The sequence below is a fragment of the Cololabis saira genome, chromosome 12, assembly GCF_033807715.1.
Source record: "Cololabis saira isolate AMF1-May2022 chromosome 12, fColSai1.1, whole genome shotgun sequence".
Classification (NCBI taxonomy): domain Eukaryota; kingdom Metazoa; phylum Chordata; class Actinopteri; order Beloniformes; family Belonidae; genus Cololabis; species Cololabis saira.
The window spans coordinates 20870565-20888491 of NC_084598.1; the positions used below are offsets into that span (position 1 = coordinate 20870565).

The following is a 17927-nucleotide window of genomic DNA, read 5'->3' on the forward strand; positions in this document are numbered from 1 at the left end:
GACCCCCGGATCCGCCTGCCAAGCCCCGAGACCGACCCCCTGACCCGCCTGCCAAGCCCCGAGACCGACCCCCTGACCCGCCTGCCAAGCCCCGAGACCGACCCCCTGACCCGCCTGCCAAGCCCCGAGACCGACCCCCTGACCAGCCTGCCAAGCCCCGAGGCCGACCCCCTGACCAGCCTGCCAAGCCCCGAGGCCGACCCCCGGACCAGCCTGCCAAGCCCCCAGACCGACCCCCTGACCCGCCTGTTACGCCCCGAGGGCTACCCCCCGAACTGCCTCACCGGTCTGCCCGGCACCGAGGACGGCCCCCGGAGCTTTGGCCGTTTGTTGGCCGGGGCCCTCCTCCGGACCCACTCCTCCCGCCCTGGCTGGGTGGTTTTGGGACATCTGGAATCTGTCCCTTGAGGGGGGGGTTCTGTCATGGTTTCCCAGTGTAGTTTTTTAGTTTTACTCACTCCCCTGTTTTTCCAGATCCTGCCACCCTAATCAGCCAGAGATCCACTCATTCCCTTCACCTGTGCTTCCCCACCCAGCTCCACACCTGGTTTCCCTCATCAGCAGTTCCCCTCATATACCGGCCCATTTCCACCTTCTTGTTTGCCAGATTGTCGTGTGCTTTTGCTCCGCTTTCCAGCCTTCCTGATTTCTGTCCTGTTCCTGCCTGCCTGCCTGTAACCCTGCATGACTCCCGGTATGACTCTCGGTTTTTGATTTTTGCCTGTCCCCTTGGACTTGTTTGCCTGGTCTGCCCGGTTTTGACCCCTGCCTGCCTTGGACCCGAATAAAGCCTCTTGGACTCTGATTCTGCCTGGTGTTGTGCATGTGGGTTCTCTGTCCTGTCTGAGCCGTGACAGATATATTTAAATTAGTAAAGCACCTCAAATTCTCAAAAGGGACATTGGGGGAAAAACCCTTACAACTAAAATAGTAAGTATTACTTTATATATTTGCTTGAGTGATCTCAAGTTCTACATGCATTTTTGCAAGGTTGAACTAAAGACAATCTGTTTTATAAAAGTCTTGCAAAGGACAAAAGCCGTGACGAAGGACGACTACCATCAGAAATAAAAGACCGTCTGAATTTTCACACAGACGCACACACAAAGTATAGAGAAAGGACACTGCAGCAGCTACGATTCTGTCCTCAGGCAGCTTTTTCCACTGTGATGGTGCCCTTACAAACAGCCTCTGAGAGCTACATTTACTTTTGGGTCACTGAACTAACATGATATAGACACAGAATCCATTTCTGAACTGTTGGCGATGTCCAACATACTTTGAAAAAGGTAACGAAATCGCAGTCAATTTGTTGATGAAATTCTTTGATAAGCATCATAATACACCGAAGCAAGCTGAAAGAAAGCTGAAGCTAATGACTGAGGCGAAATGAAATGTATCTCAGTAGCTCGTTATCAGCAAGTAAATTCAATCTGAGCTTCTGCCATCCTTTGTGTTTGGTAATACATAAATAAAACTGATCAGAGCTGCTGCAGCTATGACAGTGGCAGCCCTGTTAACCCTGCAGCCAGTGTGTAAGTACAGCATGTGTTTCTAAGAGCCTATGTGCATGCAAATGTAGCTGAGTGGTAGCTGACCCTGCGGCACAACACAGCAATCTGTTCTCTGAAAAACACTGAGAAAGAATCTGCTCTGCTGTCTGGTCTGTCAAAGCTGGGGATACGTGTGAAGAATGTGTGTGTGCATTTGCATCCAGTTCCTCGTGTGTTTATGAAATGCACTTGTTTGGGCTTAAATGTATGTGCACGAGTGTGTTGTCTGAATTATGATAACAGTCTTTTTTTTCTCAGCAGATTTGCCTTTCTTCTCCAAAAATAGCTGCACTCATTTCGATACCTCTCATGTATGCAGTAAATCTTCTTTACAGAAATGGAAGCGTAAACCTGTTTTGAGTGTTGGGGTTCCATAGCTTAGCCCCTTTTAAAAAAAACCTGTGTGAGATTAGTTAGTCTTTTAGGGCGTTGGTTTGTCACATCTTAACAGGCTAAAGCATCAATACTGTTTCTTTTGAAAGAACTAGCAGCCCAATGAACATGGTCTAACGATATGCATGTTGAGCAAGGGCCTTCACAAAAGTGATACCCAAACAGAGTTGCATTTACTCCAGGAAGAACATGGGAACATTAGCTGCATTAATTTGAAATAAATAATGAAAGAAATTAGTAAACAGAATGCTCCAACAAAAGAATCTGTTGGCCACATTTCCCAGACACTTGTTACATAACATTATGTTTATGTGCTTTATGAATGCACAGAAAGAAGTCACTTATTGAAGTCAGAGAAAAAATATTTGTCTGTTTATGGTTATATTTACCATTTGATCAGAATGTGAGAAGTTTCACGTCACTACTCTTTATCTGATTTACAGTAAGAATCCTTTCTGATCATTTCATTCTGACTGAGGTATTTTTATACTGATTAGGTCCAATATCTCGGGATAATAGCTCTGTGTTTCAAAAAAAAAGACAAATTCTGAAGCTAAAAGGTTTTGTTTAGTTTAGTCAGGGAGAGAGAAATGTATATTGGTGGTAACAGCTGAAATGAAATAATGGATGGCCTAAACAGTTGAAATTGGTCACTAAACAGTAGTTAAATTGTGCTAGCTACGGGGTGAGATTATGGATCTTGGGAATGATGTTATGCCAGAAGAAACCCATCCATGCTGAGCTATTTTTATAAAGTAAAAACAAAAAAACAAAAAAAAGAAATCACCCTCATTATTATAGTACATTATTTCACAGTCACAAAGTGGTGTGTTCTGTGGAGGGAATCATCAAGTGAGTCATCATCAGGCTGAATTTTCAAACAATAGCATTATTTTGGTCTGTGTTACTCACTGCATCACTGCTGTCACACAGATCAAACATAACAGATCAGTTGTATACTATACTACTCTGTGCTATGCAGGACTCATTGAGTACACTATAGAGCAGTCGCCATCCCTCCTGGTCCTCAAGATCTACTGTCCTGCATGTTTAACATGTTCCCCTACATCAACACATCTGATTCTAATTAATGATCGTTATCAGCTTGTCATCAAGGTCCGCACAAGTCTGTTAGTGACAGTCACTTGTGTCATGGTGGTGCTGAAGCAGGGAAACCATCCAAAACATGCAGGACGGTAGAACTTGAGGACCGGGGCTGATGACCACTGCTATAGAGGGTGTAACAACTCTCACTTCACCTTTGGACAACACTACAGAATGTGACTGCACTATGGAGTGCTCTATGAGTGAATAAAGTGATTTGGGGTTATTATTATCAATTATTATTATTATATGAAATACATGATGTATCATATTTGATACATAGAAAAAATTCAGAAAAATCTATTTAAATAAAAAATAATTACTCAATGTATTTAGAGATACAAAACATATATTCATTACAAAACGGTTTAAGACAAAACTGGGGTATTTTTAGTTTCAATATGAAGTTAAAAAAATTCATTAGATAATAAATTGATTGTTTACGCTCTCGCATATGGTAACAGGGCTGTTGCACAGTTGCCGGGTTACCATACATGATTATAAAACTTGTGTCACTTAACTGTAATGAACATTCAGTTGCTTGAATATTGCTGCCACCTTGTTATAAGTCTGGGGAACACAACTAACAGCTTGCATCTTTTTCTTGGTGTACCTGTGATGGCGTGGTGAGAGAAGGCCTCTACGTAGGTCAGGTAGTTGTGAGGACAGTGTTTCTTAAGCCACTTGCAGACGTCTTGTTGAGTCCACAGCACCACAGGTTTGGACAGACTGGAGAGCGTTGGACTGGTGTGATAAACAGTAAAGGCCTCGCCTGGACGCAGCTGCAACACAGATCATAATACATATGATACATCCCATATGAATAAGTTATTAAAAGCGAAACCAGTGAGCAGGTGAACATTTGTATTTGTGTTTTAATTATACATAAAACCCAGCTTTTTAACCCCCCATTCAGGCAGTCACCTTGTAATTCATCTAGTTTACTTAAATGTTTGGCATACAGGATTTTCTAATTTATGTGAAATAACTGGGATGATGTATCCTAATGCCAAAGATTGCAACAAAAATCCCTTCAGGTAATCCAATTATCCAAAAACAGAAAATGAGCAGAGTACTAATAACCTCATATAATGGAAAGAAGATTGTTACATTATTGTGCAGCCTGTAATATATTTCTTTCACACAAACCAAAAATGTACTTCTGAGCTGCTTAAAACTGCTGAGTGTTGGGAGTTGCTGATGAGTGACTGAGGATGAAATTAACATAATGAGCCCAAATGCAACGCAAATCATGAGTGAGCATAAGATTTAAAAGCTTGAAGGCTGTGAAGTACAAACAGATGCTACTTCTGAGTTAATGAGCACCCACTTATCACCTTTCCTTCTTGATTTAGAGGGACAGATGTAAAGTTGCTATTTTTACTGCTGTCGTGTTTTTTTTTTTTTTTTTTTCAAAAAGTAAGTTTTGCCTGACAACTGTACCTACATTTTCAATCAGAAATGCACTAATGTGATCGTACCATCTGCATCTTTTACTTTCATGCCTCTTTTCCATTTACTTTTACTCTGCCACCTCCTGTGCAGACCAACCTCCCTTAATCTTGTCACTCTTCAGCAGCAGGCTCTTCTTTGTTAATCGCAGCCACATTCAGGATATTTATACAGACATTAGCTAAGTTGCAACCAGCTGATATGGTCAGAAAACAGAGGCGTAACCGTGTCCCCGCAGCTCTCCCTTTCTTGTATGATTTACCCTCATGTGCAATCCATTCATTTATATTCTGACTGAACCGACTCAACAACAAAAGGGTTTGGCTGATTTTCAACAGAAGAACACAGAACTGCTGCCAAATGTTCCACTCCATAAGTGACGGCATTAAACAGGATTATGGATGCTGCAGTGTCATACACTCAAATGCTACTTGCACATAGTCATGTAGCCCATTAACACCTTCTCCATTGCTTTTTCATAGCAATGGAGAAGCCTGACATCTTAATATGTGGCACTCACAAGTTTATAACCATCTACATCCTTGCCAGCTGCTGTAATGAGATCTCCCTCTGTTCATTTAAGCACCAATCAGCTCCATCAAGTTCTGGTTGTTCCACTAAGCGCAGTCTGCTTCATAGCCCTTAATTGAAAACCATTCCATTTCCCTACTCCTCTGTGTTTGCTTGTTTTCTGATTGCACACATACATTTGTGTCCCATCTTAGCTGAGCGCTGGAGCCAGTTTAATAACCCAAATTTACAGCTCAAGCCAATCATTAATCGAGACTGAGACGGGAGAAGTGCGGAAATGACGTCTCCAGTGGATAATTGAGTGTGAGCAAGAGAGGCTAAAACCATTCCTTCATGTTTGGATTAATATTACTTCTACTAGTATTGTAGCTGTGAGCTGGCCAATTTACTTCACATCATCTTTACAATCCTCATGTTGATTTAAGCTCAGTGAATATTAGCGTGGGCATGAGCTCGGGCAATCAATATGTGGGGGGAAATTCAACAAGACAATTATTTCCATCTAGATCAAATTAAAACAGCTGGAATTTTCTAGTTAATATGAATGAAAAAGAAATGTTTGGTCCCTAAACAAAAGACCTTGAAAGTTACAGCCTAAGTTCAATAGATCAACATTTTAAGATATTTACACTTTCTTCAACCTTTCTTCAGAACCCTGATAATTAAAAAAAGATTTCTGTATGATGAACCCTTTCAGATGCGACACATTTAAAATGGGTACTATAACATTATATTACAGGCACACACTCGATTTAATTTGACAAACTATCTCTTTCTTATAGGAATCCAGCAGATTGTGACATAAAAAAGGCTTGTTTAGTGTGTTCTACCGGCGTAAATGAACGTGAATGGGTGGGAACTATAGGATCTTCTTGGCTGCATTTTCATCTAAGAGCTGCTGCAGCAGCTTGTCATCTGTTCTCAGCACAGTGGACAGCCTACCTACTGTAGGTGAGGTGAAGGACATTTTTTGTAAAATATGCTCATCGCTGCTGTTGCAATAAAAACTGAGTGAGAATCCACACAGAGCTGTTGTTCTTAAAAGCTGAAACAAGTAGAAAAGAGTGATCTTTTCAACTGCTTCCTTCCACTCCCTACATGTCTCAGACATTCACAACCCACTGAAGGTTAATATAAGCTGTTATAAATGTATAATAGAAGAATAGAACATGAAAGTCACACATGTCATTACATCAGAATGGGCCCACACGTTGAGTACGTAGGCGGTGCTCCAAGTGAACAGTGAGTGAGTACCAGTCGATTCGACCTTCAGATGCCCCACTAAGATCTTGGGGCTTTCAACACTCACATCTCGAGGGGAAGTGGCACATGCACCCAAGGTCACTATTTGTACAATAAACACAATTTTTTTTACAACAACACAAGACAACATGGTGGCAGGGTTTACAATCTACCGTTAGGTCTAATGAGTGGAAATCATGCAGACTTTAGAAAAAAAAACATTTTAAATATATTTTTATCTCTTGATTTTTTCCCATTTTATCACTGCATGCTCCTACCTAGGTATCAATCCTGTGCATTGCTCTCCCTCTACCAACCCCGGGAGGGCCCTGCACTGAGCTCACGCATCCTTCTTGGTTGAGCCCCTTCTTTCCACCCAACAGGGCGGGGCTTCCCTGGCCAGAGGTGCCACGTGGGAGAATCATGTTATCATGAATCATGTTATGTTCCAGCCAGATCCTCCCCACCCCTTCGGGTGCCCCATTGGGTGCCCCCTCGCGTGCCCCGGCTGGCCAGAGGAGGCAGTGTACGGCCCAGGACTGCTGCATGTTTTTGTGTGGATAGCTCACTCACATTAGCTATCCAAGGGAACACGGAGAGAACATGCAAACTCCACACAGAAAGGCCCTTTTGCCAACCCCACCCAGGGTGGGAGAACAACTTCACAACCCCACCCAGGGTACAGGTGCTGATAACATGAGGAAGTAAACATGCCCTCAAAACCCACAGCGTCCCACGCGAAAAGTGAACCAGAGCAGAGCCATTGTAGGGGGAGCGCGGTATGAACCAATGAAAAAATGTATGCTTGGACACTGCTTGCATTATCAGAGGCGCCGCTTGCCAACGGGCATACCAAGAAGGGGGGCCTGACCATCTTTGAATCGCAACACAGAAGTGACAATGAGGAGAATTTGCAATGATATTCGTTGGCTGGTAGAGAACACCCTAAAGGGGCCCCGCCTCTCGCTTGGTGCGTCTTACGTAAACAAACCTAATGAGAGCGGCCAATCAAAAGGAGGAGAAGCCATTCATCTGGCAGTGAGAAATGAAGAAGTAGTAGTAGTGCAGGTTATACATGAGCTAATTTAGCTCAGAGCAGCTCAGTCTGTCCTGCTTATGTTCAGTGACTTCAGTTCTTTAGCTATCAAATCAAAGCTGTGCCCAGTTAAACTTAAATATCAAGCCAAGAATGCTAAGTTCGTTGCAGGTGTTACTCTGACACTAAGTTATTCATGGGTTTCAGTCACGTGACATTTTTTGTTGTCAGCGCCATCTTGAGGACCGACCGAGGACCTTTCCGTCGCGCAGCCAATATGACGTCTCACCTAATAACTCACTTAACTCCCGAAGAACAGCAACGGTATCTACAGAAAATTGACACTTTAGGTTTCGATCCGTATCTAATATCTAATCAATTACTGACTCCACTCCAGTCTGCCAAAAACCTGCCAGATTTGTCGTTTGCGGACATATATATGTACCTGGTCCACAATCCTTCTCCATACACCGGCAAAGCTCTCAAAGCTTTTAAAGTACCAAAGCTTACCGCTACTTCACATCATGATGGGTTAAAGATGCCAAACTTCATCATGTGGAGGCCAAAAAAATGTTCGTGGTAACAGGAAAGGTAAGTGACAGTCTGTTGATGAATAGCATCAGCATTGAATTGCCTGCACAGGATACGTTTATGTAATGAAAAGTAAGAAGGCAGTTCACTTTTTCAGTAACGTTACTACTCTAGAAAGTAAAAGCATATCATCATGTCACCATAAAACTTTATTAAAACATAAAATATAAAATATGATTTATTATATTATTAATGCAAATGTTCATCTTGCGCTCCCGATCTCCTGCGCGGTGCGTCCCGTGACGTCTCCATCACCAAGCGGCTCTCCCAAATCCAACTCAGCCTGGATCTCGTGTCCTCTGCTTTTTTCCCACATCTCAGTAATGATCTGACATGCTGACATGCTGGCTGCATTTAACACCACGAACACGCCGCTCATTCCACGCTGTTCGCTGTTTGATTGCGTCACCACACGCAGTTATTAATTGTTCCCCCCCCCCCCCCCACTTACAGGACCTTTTCTCTCCCTCCCGTCCGATGTTCTGGGACCTATATAATAATAGGATATTATTTATTTCTGCCACTTTATTGTGGTTTTTGTGGTGAAATGAGGAGGAATCATAGATAACTTCTCATTTCAACTAACTGGATCAGCCATTCCTCATCATGACTGTTTCCTACAGCGCTTTCAACCGGCTTTCAACACGAGTGAAAGGAAGAAAATAAAAGAACATTTAAACATCACAATATCCCACGGCCCACTTAAAGCACTGATAAAAGGTCAATCCCGTTTTTTTAGACTTATTATTGTCGCATCCCACGGCACAACAGATAGACGGCATGCTGAAAGTCGGTCCTAAAGATGGCGCTGCGAGTACTGTGTGACGTCACATGAAATCGATGAATAGAATTCATTGGCAATAACATTTTGAAAATGTGCTACTAAGGTGCACGGATGGAGATAAGTGTGTTTATATAAACAATACAAATGTGCACTTTAAAAAAAAAGTTTTTCTTTCACAAAAATGTTCTTTTTTTGTGTGTGTATGTGTGTGTATGTATATGTTTGTGTGGCTGTGTATGTGTGTGTGTGTCTGTGTGTGTGTGGCTATGTGTGTGTGTATATGTATATGTCTGAGTAGCTGTATGTGTGTGAGCGTGTATGTATGTGTGGCTATGTGTGTGTATGTGTGCATGTATGAATATATGTATGTCTGTGTGTGCGTGAGTGTGTGCGTGTGTATATGTCTATGTGTGTGTGTGTGTGTGTGTGTGTGTGTGTGTGTGTAATAATCCTATCAAAGCTCCACCTGAAGTGTATCTATAGTAGGGGAGGGGGGGAGGCAACCCCGCCACCCGCGAGACCAGAGGCCGACAAGGAAGAACCCGGAACCCAGGCCACCAGCAACCCCACAGAGGGCGAGAAGAGGGCGGGAGGAAACCCACCCCCAGCGAGGCCCATCCCCTCCAGCGGTGGCCGAGGGGACCCGCGGGTGGGGCCCCCACGACACGGGAAGAGGCAGCCAGGGATCCCACGGCAGCGGACCGCTACCCAGGCCACCCGGTCCGGGCCGGACATGTGGCCAGCGACCCCCACCCGGCGAGGGGCCAGCCTGCCCGGAGAGACAGAGCCGCCTGGCCGCCGACACGGGCAGAAAATGTTCTTATAAACCAAAGGAGGGCCTGCCAGAAAACGTTTGGGAACCACTCAATCCCACTTTTGCACATGTCTTGTATCTAGATACATTATGCATCGGATTGTCTTAATGGCAAGCAGAACACATATGTAGTTTTCAATCACTGTACTCAGCTCCCTGACCACAGCAATGTTTAGCATCATATGCCACCATCATTTAAAGGAGGCAAAAAAGGAGGTAAATTATGCCACTTAAAATTCCTCTGTTAAAGTACTGTAATAAAAGTCATAAGACAAATTCACATATTTGGATTTCCTACTGATATTTTGTATAATAATTTATATAATTTTCATAAACAGTTTCTTCTTCTAAAATGTCAACCATGAAATCTGCTATAAATTACCTTTAATAGTGACTGAGCTACATGGAAAATGGCCCATTACGGAAGAAATGAAATGTATCCTACTTTAGAGTCACTGAGGGATAACTGAGTAGCATAACAAATCAGCTTATAAATGCTCATAAATCTTCATATAAATGCCAGAGTTGTAATAATTGTCTCTTAAAAATTTCATGATTTACATTTGTTGGCATTTATTTACCCACAATATTTATTTAATGGAAACCTGAACAGCACAGCACTAAGAAGAGACGGCTCAAGAAGGTGAGCACAGATGAAAAGGAAGAAAAGGAGCACGAAGACAGTGAGTTGGTGAGCTGGCTACTCTATGTGTGAATAATGGCCTTCATCATGAAGAAGCCAGACAGGAGGGAAATGAAATGATAGCTCCAAATCATCCCTCTGTCTCTCTCTTTTTTTGCCTTCCCTTGTTCTTCTCGCTCCATTTGTTGGCCATCCATCAGATTGTATCTCCTCTGGCCAGTTCTGTCTCGTCTCTGCTCGCCCTTCACTACCTCCCTGCTCCTTCTGAGACCTACTTCTGTCCAGCTGGAGGAGGTCTCTCATTTGTTATGTACAGAAGGGAGAAGGAGGGGGTGGGGAGGATGGAGAAGATGGAGTTCATATATGGAGCAGAAGTCTATGAAGAATTTAGGACAGAGAGGAGGGGGAAACGCTGGAGGCTACATAATTATATACATATATCCAACAATATGTTCAGTCAAAATAATATAGATTAAGACAAAAATATTTCAGGGTGTTACTTATTTACCTTCATTATGATGATGCATGGACATTTCATCAAGTAAAGCCTGAACATTTTGGGGAATTAATATACATAAACTGTCCTACATAGTGATGTGTGAATATTCATTTGAGTGCTCATGTGCTAAATAAAGCAACATCGAAAAGCACTGATTGTACTTTAGCTTATCATGATGACTAAAAAACTGTATAAAAAACAAAACAAAAACTTGTGTCTGCCAGAAGGTCAAAATTTCCAAACAACACTTTTGATTAGCACATGATAACTTCTTCTAGTTTACTTTGTCCCAACTAAAACTAATTCAAAAATAATAAAGCAAGTAGACTCCCAGAAGGAACAACCACCTGATCAAAAACTCCACCTGAATATAACCCGCCATGAAATCACAACATAGCTATGAATACATATCAATGTTAGTTAGAGTTATCTGTGAATTATGACATTAAGTTTACTGTAAAAAGACAACTGGACTAACCCTTGTGACGTTAACCAGAGGTTTGGAGAGTGTAGCTTTGAAGCCGATATTTAAACCTTATTGCAGACGCAATGTTGGCAGGGACTGACTCCACCCACCCAGGTTAACCCTACAGTCAGATGGAACATGCCCAACGTAACACTATTACCATAGCGACCAATTTTAGCTTAGTGTGTTAACCTGATTGATCCAGAGCCAAAATAAGGACTTCTGAAATATGAGCTACTGTGGCCATGTGAGACCTACCTTGACCCCACTAGGAGGCTCAGACAGAAAAGCTAACAGTGGTGGTTGTACTGCTATGACCCGAACCATTCCAGGCTGATCTGGAATGATGTGAGGGTGAAGATGAGGTGTCAGGATCAGGCAGTGAGAGCAGCGATCAGCTCGGCCTGACCTGATCCCCGACTACAGCTCTATCTCAGCCCTTGGACACAAGCCATTTGGCGAGCTTTTCTCATGAACCCTTGGAGGCGGATCCAGAATGGGTTGCCAGAGTGTTCTGTTACAGGTACATTCAGCAGCACAACTAGCCATATCTTTAAAGGGGACCTATTATGAAAAATAAGTTTTTTCTTGCTTTAACATATATAAAGTGGTCTCCCCTCAGCCTGCCAACTTAGAGAAGGAGGAAAGCAACCAAATTCTGCAGTGTCTGTACAGCCGCGCGGATGAGCCGTCCAGTGTGATGTGACTTCTACGAGCTGTTCAGATTCTGTGCATTTTTGATACGTAACCAAAATGCAAACCACACCGACAACTATAAAACCGTGTCCTAATCCAGCCTTCTGAATGCGAGCGTCCGACTATCGCGTAGCACTGCGTGACATCGGACGCTCTCTGTCCATCTCCCTCCAGCCAGCTGCCACTTTATTGAGGTTTTTATAGTGAAATGAGGAGGTATCATAGAGATAACTTCTCATTTCAACTAACTGGATCAGCCGTTCCTCATCATGGCTGTTTCCTACAGCGCTTTCAACCGGCTTTCAACGCGAGCGACAGGAAGAGAATAGAAGCAGGGTGTCCGATAAATGTTCAGCTCAAAACGGCACGGCGCGTCGCGCTGCACAGCGCTGCATCGCTGCGGACAGTTAGGACAGTCCAATAGAAAATAAAACAATGGAATTGATTTTGTCGCTGACGCTCGCTCGCATGGGACACGGTTTAAAGCCTGAATTATGGTTCCGCGTTAAATCGACGCAGAGCCTACGCCGTAGGGTTACGCAGGGTACGGCGTAGGGTACGGCGTCAGGTACGGCGTAGGGTACGGCGTAGGCTACGCCGTAGGCTCTGCGTTGGTGTAACGCGGAACCATAAATCAGCCTTAATAGTGTACGCCAGTGTTTCCCAACCCTGGTCCTCGAGGCACCCCTATCCTGCATGTTTTAGATGTTTCCCTGCACCAACACACCTGATTCTAATTAATGGTCCTAATTAGCTTGTCACCAAGGTCTGCACAACTCTGTTGATGACACACGTACTTTTATCACGGTGTGCTGAAGCAGGGAAACATCTAAAACATGCAGGATAGGGGTGCCTCGAGGACCAGGGTTGGGAAACACTGGTGTACGCAGCCGGCTGCTCTTCTGCCCGGAGCAAGGCTTTGTGCCCTCCCCTGCTACACGTCATTCAGACAGCCAATCAGCACAGTGGCTCATTATCATAGCCTCCCCGCCCACTCAGAATCCAGCATAGAGAATGAGGTTAGAAATGGTAAAGATAAAGACATGGCCCAGAGGCTGAATTTCTAATTTATTTAGAAAAAACAATCAAAAGCTTGTTTTTAAGACACTCAAGGCCTGTTTAAAATAGACATTAAATGCCATAATAGGTCCCCTTTAAAATAAGAGTGACTGCCATCTCTTAGCTCTTAATTTATAGTTCAGATGCCAAATTAACTGATACTTGGAGGCAAGTACCTAAATGCAGCAGTAAAAACCCTATATGCATGTATTCATGGGTTTATATAATTTTACCTGATGAGGTTCATAAGAATCCACCTCTAGTTGTGTGAACTCTAACTATGGAGATCAAACCTGTGAATGTTAATTTCTGCTGCAAAATAGTATATATTTTAACATGAGGATCATCTGATATTGACTAATTTCTTGAGCCAGACCTTACTGCTCATTGAAGAATTGTCAAGTGTCAAGACTATCCGGATGCAACCCCTCAGTTGCCACAAAATATAACTTTTATGGAGAGGAGGAATGTTGTACTGCGTTATAATCAGGCTAAACACTTCCAGGTCTTCTTCACAAGCTTACGTTAGCAGGCTGTGGCCTCACAAGAGTAAAAAATTTGATTAGTTTTGCAAAAAAGTTTATTCATTCGAACATTTTTGACTTGTTGAGACATGTTTGGAGACCGAATGGTTGATACTGTATTTTCCTGAGGCTACAAAGGTAGTAGGCTTGAATACGAGCACATGCTCACCAACATGTTTCTTTTAATCATTTTTTGAACAAAACAAAAAAAACTCAATGCATACATTTCCTCAGATGGCTGCATTGCCATGTTTTGTGTAAAATCTTCTTCTTGTACGGTCTACCAAACATTTGAGAAAAAACAACAAAAAAACAGTGTACGTTCTTTGCATCTAACTTTCCAGCCTTGCTTTTGCCGTCTTCCTGTGAAATCCATTGATAAATATCCATTTAAGCCAGTGTGCCAGCAAAGTTTTTCCTGCCACAATGGTATTGCAACCAAATCATCAGGTGCCAGCCTTCAGCAAACCCAACAGGAAGAATGTCTCATGGCCTTTTAAAAAGGTGTTTGCGGACAATAGATAAATTAAGTACGTCACGTCTGTGTTGATTGTGCTACATAAAAACAATCAAACCATGCTTGTAAAGAAACTGTCTTTTTGTACGTACAGTAGCTGTGAGTTTTGTTGAATCATTCCTTTAGCTGTCCTTGAATTTATCAATGCATGCTGAAACTAACACAATAAAGTATAAATGACAGACATCCTATTTTCTATCATCTGGATTCGATACTGTGTTGTTTTGTTCCATCCATTTGTTTGTTCATTGTCCTCTTTCTCACATCCTTCCCAACACCAAACAAACACGTCGATCAATCTTTTTATACCGTGGAACTACTTATTTGTCCGTCTCTGTTTATGGTGTTCTATCATGTCTTTTTCTCTCCCTCCACTTGGTCCTCATAAATCTGACCCCCTCATCGCCCCTACTTCTACACCCTCTCTTTGATCACAAACATCACCTTGACTTCTGGGCGCCCAGCTACTTTCTGATTTGTGATTGCATGCGCACACATGTGCGTGCCTGCCCTGCCATCGTTTGCAGCTGAATCAGGGATTATCTTAAAGTCAGGGGAGCGTGGGGATTCTGTAAAATTCACTCTTTTGTAACCGATAACGCCTCTCTTCCGATGACTGCCTGTCAGACCCCGTACGAGACTGATCAATGATGCTTCGCCAATTAGCAGTAAAAATGTGTGTGAGTGAATAAATGGGTAAATCGATGTTTTATTCTTCAAATATCATGTCATTTATCTCACACCTCGTTTCTCCTTTTTGCTGTGCATCTTTTCTTGCTGTCATTTCATCTTTCATCAGAATGTTAACACTTTTCTTTCACTATTTGCCGTCTGACCGAACAGCCCTACTTTTCTTCTATGTATTCTACTCATATAACCCTTTTTCTGCTTTAAAAATAGAAATGGATCTTAAGTCTGTTTTCCAATCCCCCAAAAACCCTTACACATGATTTTTCATATGTTCTTTGCACCTCCCTCACACACCTTTCCTCATTGTTTTCCTCGCAGCAACCCCGTCACCTCCTTTTCCTTGGAACTTTTTAATTGATCATTTAGCACTCTGTTATCTCCTCCTGCTCAGTCTAGCCCTGCACATTTATGTGAATATGCACCACTGAGATTTTGTCAGCATTTACTTGCCTGTTCCTGTGTAAGTAACATTGTGGATGTGTGAGAACTGTCAGCCCTCATCGCCTTTGTGCAACTCTCCCTTCCGCCGTCCTCAACACTCTGAGAAAAGAGCCTTGCACTCAAGCAAATATGAACAGCCTCGCTGGGTGGACAAAGGGCCAGATGGGATTTTCACAAAGCTGTCCATTTAGCGAGAGTCAAACATGTGTCTTGGACGGAGCAACAGAGTGGCAGGACAAGGACAATACAGAGGAAAGCATTTCTGCCTCACTGCCCAACCGCTCTCTTGAAGTATTTTCTTTTTATGTTTCCGTGTCTTTCAAACAACCAGCCTTCATGATGTCCTCACCTCACCTGCACAGCTATGGACCACTTTCCATTTGGACAAAACAGCTCTTGGACATTCATGAGAGTTCTCACAAAAGGCAACAGTCCTTCGTGAGCTTTTTCGCTGCCTCCACATGTCACTTTTCAGTTTTTATAACCTCATACTCATATTGACACTTTAATAATAAGGTAATTTCTCAGTGATTAGTATAAAAAAAAAATCAAAGTTAACCAAGAACAGCATCAAAGTTTAGTATGTTACAATATTGGCATAAAATGATTGAACATGTAGTGCGAGTGAAGTTCATGAGAATATTGAGGCGTTATAGTTACACTGAATGTTAAAACTTCAACCTTCGAAAGATAGTATATCTCCCATTTTTAAAATACCAATTTCAACTCCAAGTAATATCTATTAAATTTTGACCAATGTTCAGAATTAGTTATTGTGACTTAAATGACAATTACCGTACAATAATTGTGTTACTTCATGAAGTGGTCCAAGTTTATATATGTAATATATAAATATATAATACACACACACACAGATTTGTCAATACTGTTGTCTCTTAATCACAAAGGTTTTGAAGCTATTTTTAGAAAAAAGGCTTCTTTTCTTGATCAACGTGTGTTTGTATTTGAAACATTTCAGATGATTGGAGAAGCACTTCACATTAATGCAGTGACGTTTTAATGTAAGATTTTATTTTAGCTGTGAGCAAGGGTCCATTTCTTAGCAGGTATTTACAAATATGTGGCAAAAAAGTCATCTTCACTTCCTTGATTGTTTCACATGTAACTAATCAAATCTTTTCAATCCTAAATGTCATCGCTAGCATCTGTGATCACTTCCCCAGCTTCGACGTGGTCACACAAATATGACGTCTTCTGTTGCTGTTGATGCATATGACACATTCTGACTGATACGTGGTTCACACGTGTGCCGTTTCAGAGGGCTGTCACGTTTCCATGAAAGTCTGAAGCAATACACTTGCAGTCATGAACCATCAAATCACAATGGTATCGAAATTGGACAATGGTGCTTGTAGTGTGAACATAGCATAAGCTCCACCCATACTCAACCATTTATGTTGATGGTTATGACAGAAAACTGTCATAAACAGCAGTAAGGAAAATTTCCTTTACCACTAAAATTGCACAAAACATAAATATAACAAAGAAAAGTCCGTCATTGCAACACCTAGAACTACAAAAATAAACTGTCAATTGTTGCAAAAACCTTTTTTAATCTTTCATTATGTGGTTTTTCAGACGTTTCGAACGTTCAGTTTAACGTAAAATGTAATGGAAACACTTTTTTAGTTCCCAGCTGTTTTTGGCTTCATTTACTGTATATGATGAAGTTGTGCTTAATGCGTTACTGCATTAAGGGCTTTGCCCTTGAATGATCATCTGCTGCCTTCTTCTTTAGTGATGATTTTCACCACAGCGGTAGCAGCGTCCAAAACAAAAGCTGCTTTTGTCCAACTCCTTCAAAATCAAAATCTTCTTTGTTTTGAGAAGAAGTCTTGTAGGACGAGATTCCAGGAGAGAAAGCTGGCGCCCCCCTGCACTTCGCTGCGATTTCAGTTTTGCTTTGCGAAAAGGTGTAATGGAAACGCACCTGGTGAAGCGTGGTTGGTGCAGTTTACTGTTATCATACGTGATGGTAAGAAGCATTTGGGTGGCAGTTAGGAAACAGATTTTAAAAATATGAACTAGTGAATGACTACATATGCTAGTTTAATTACAAATAAAACTGTACAATATTGGCGACTGGAGTAATGAGCTGTGTTCAAGATCAATTGTCAAGTGTTGTGAGCTCGACTTGTTCTTTCTTGTCCCAAGTTTACGTCTGTGTGCTGGTGCCAGCTCAGAAGGTCAGCCTCTGTAATGAGGAGGGAAAAAAAGTAAAAAATAATCACAGACTGGTGTTATTCATTCGCCCACCCAGCGAGGCAAATTAGTGCATGGCGAAGAGCATTGCTGCCTGTAACAGGCTCGGTCCTGCAAAGATAAAGGATGCACTCTGGCTGCTGAGACTTGCTAAATTGTGTTTTTGTTATTCCGCCTATTCACCGGTCTCATCTTAAGGGTTCACTCACATGCTGTGTAGCTGACAGCAAAATGAGCAACACACTTCCTTAACCCCATCTGGCTGCCAAAACAACAGGCATTTCAAGAATGGCACACAGGGTGCAGCGGCGACACAGTAGCTCATTATTTGTTTGTTTGTCTCCGGATTGTCCAGCTGCAGCAACATGAATGGGTACAAGACATTTGTAACATGACATTTAATTTAATAAATCCTTTATCCTGTCATTGAGTCAACAGCTGTTGTGTCAGGATGTATTTTACTTCTGAAATATGTATTTTTTAGTACAACTCTTAGTGTTTCACTATATACACTATGGGCCCGATTTACTAAAGGTTTGCGTGCGTAAAAACGTGTGCAAACTTGACATCACCCGCAAACCAATGTGCAAGCTGATCTGCTAACAGCGTGCAAAGAGGACTGCGCCTCTCAAATGAGCAAAATAGCACACGCTATTGATTTAGTACTTT

General features: G+C 42.3%; 1 protein-coding gene across 1 annotated transcript in view; it reads right to left on the reverse strand.

The window, feature by feature from the left end:
* samd10b (sterile alpha motif domain containing 10b) overlaps positions 1-17927 on the reverse strand; it is an 81419-nt gene that overhangs the window by 22691 nt on the left and 40801 nt on the right. The window contains exon 3 of the mRNA XM_061735974.1: positions 3664-3832. Coding sequence (XP_061591958.1) covers positions 3664-3832 — 169 coding nt within the window. The remainder of the gene's footprint in view (positions 1-3663; positions 3833-17927) is intronic.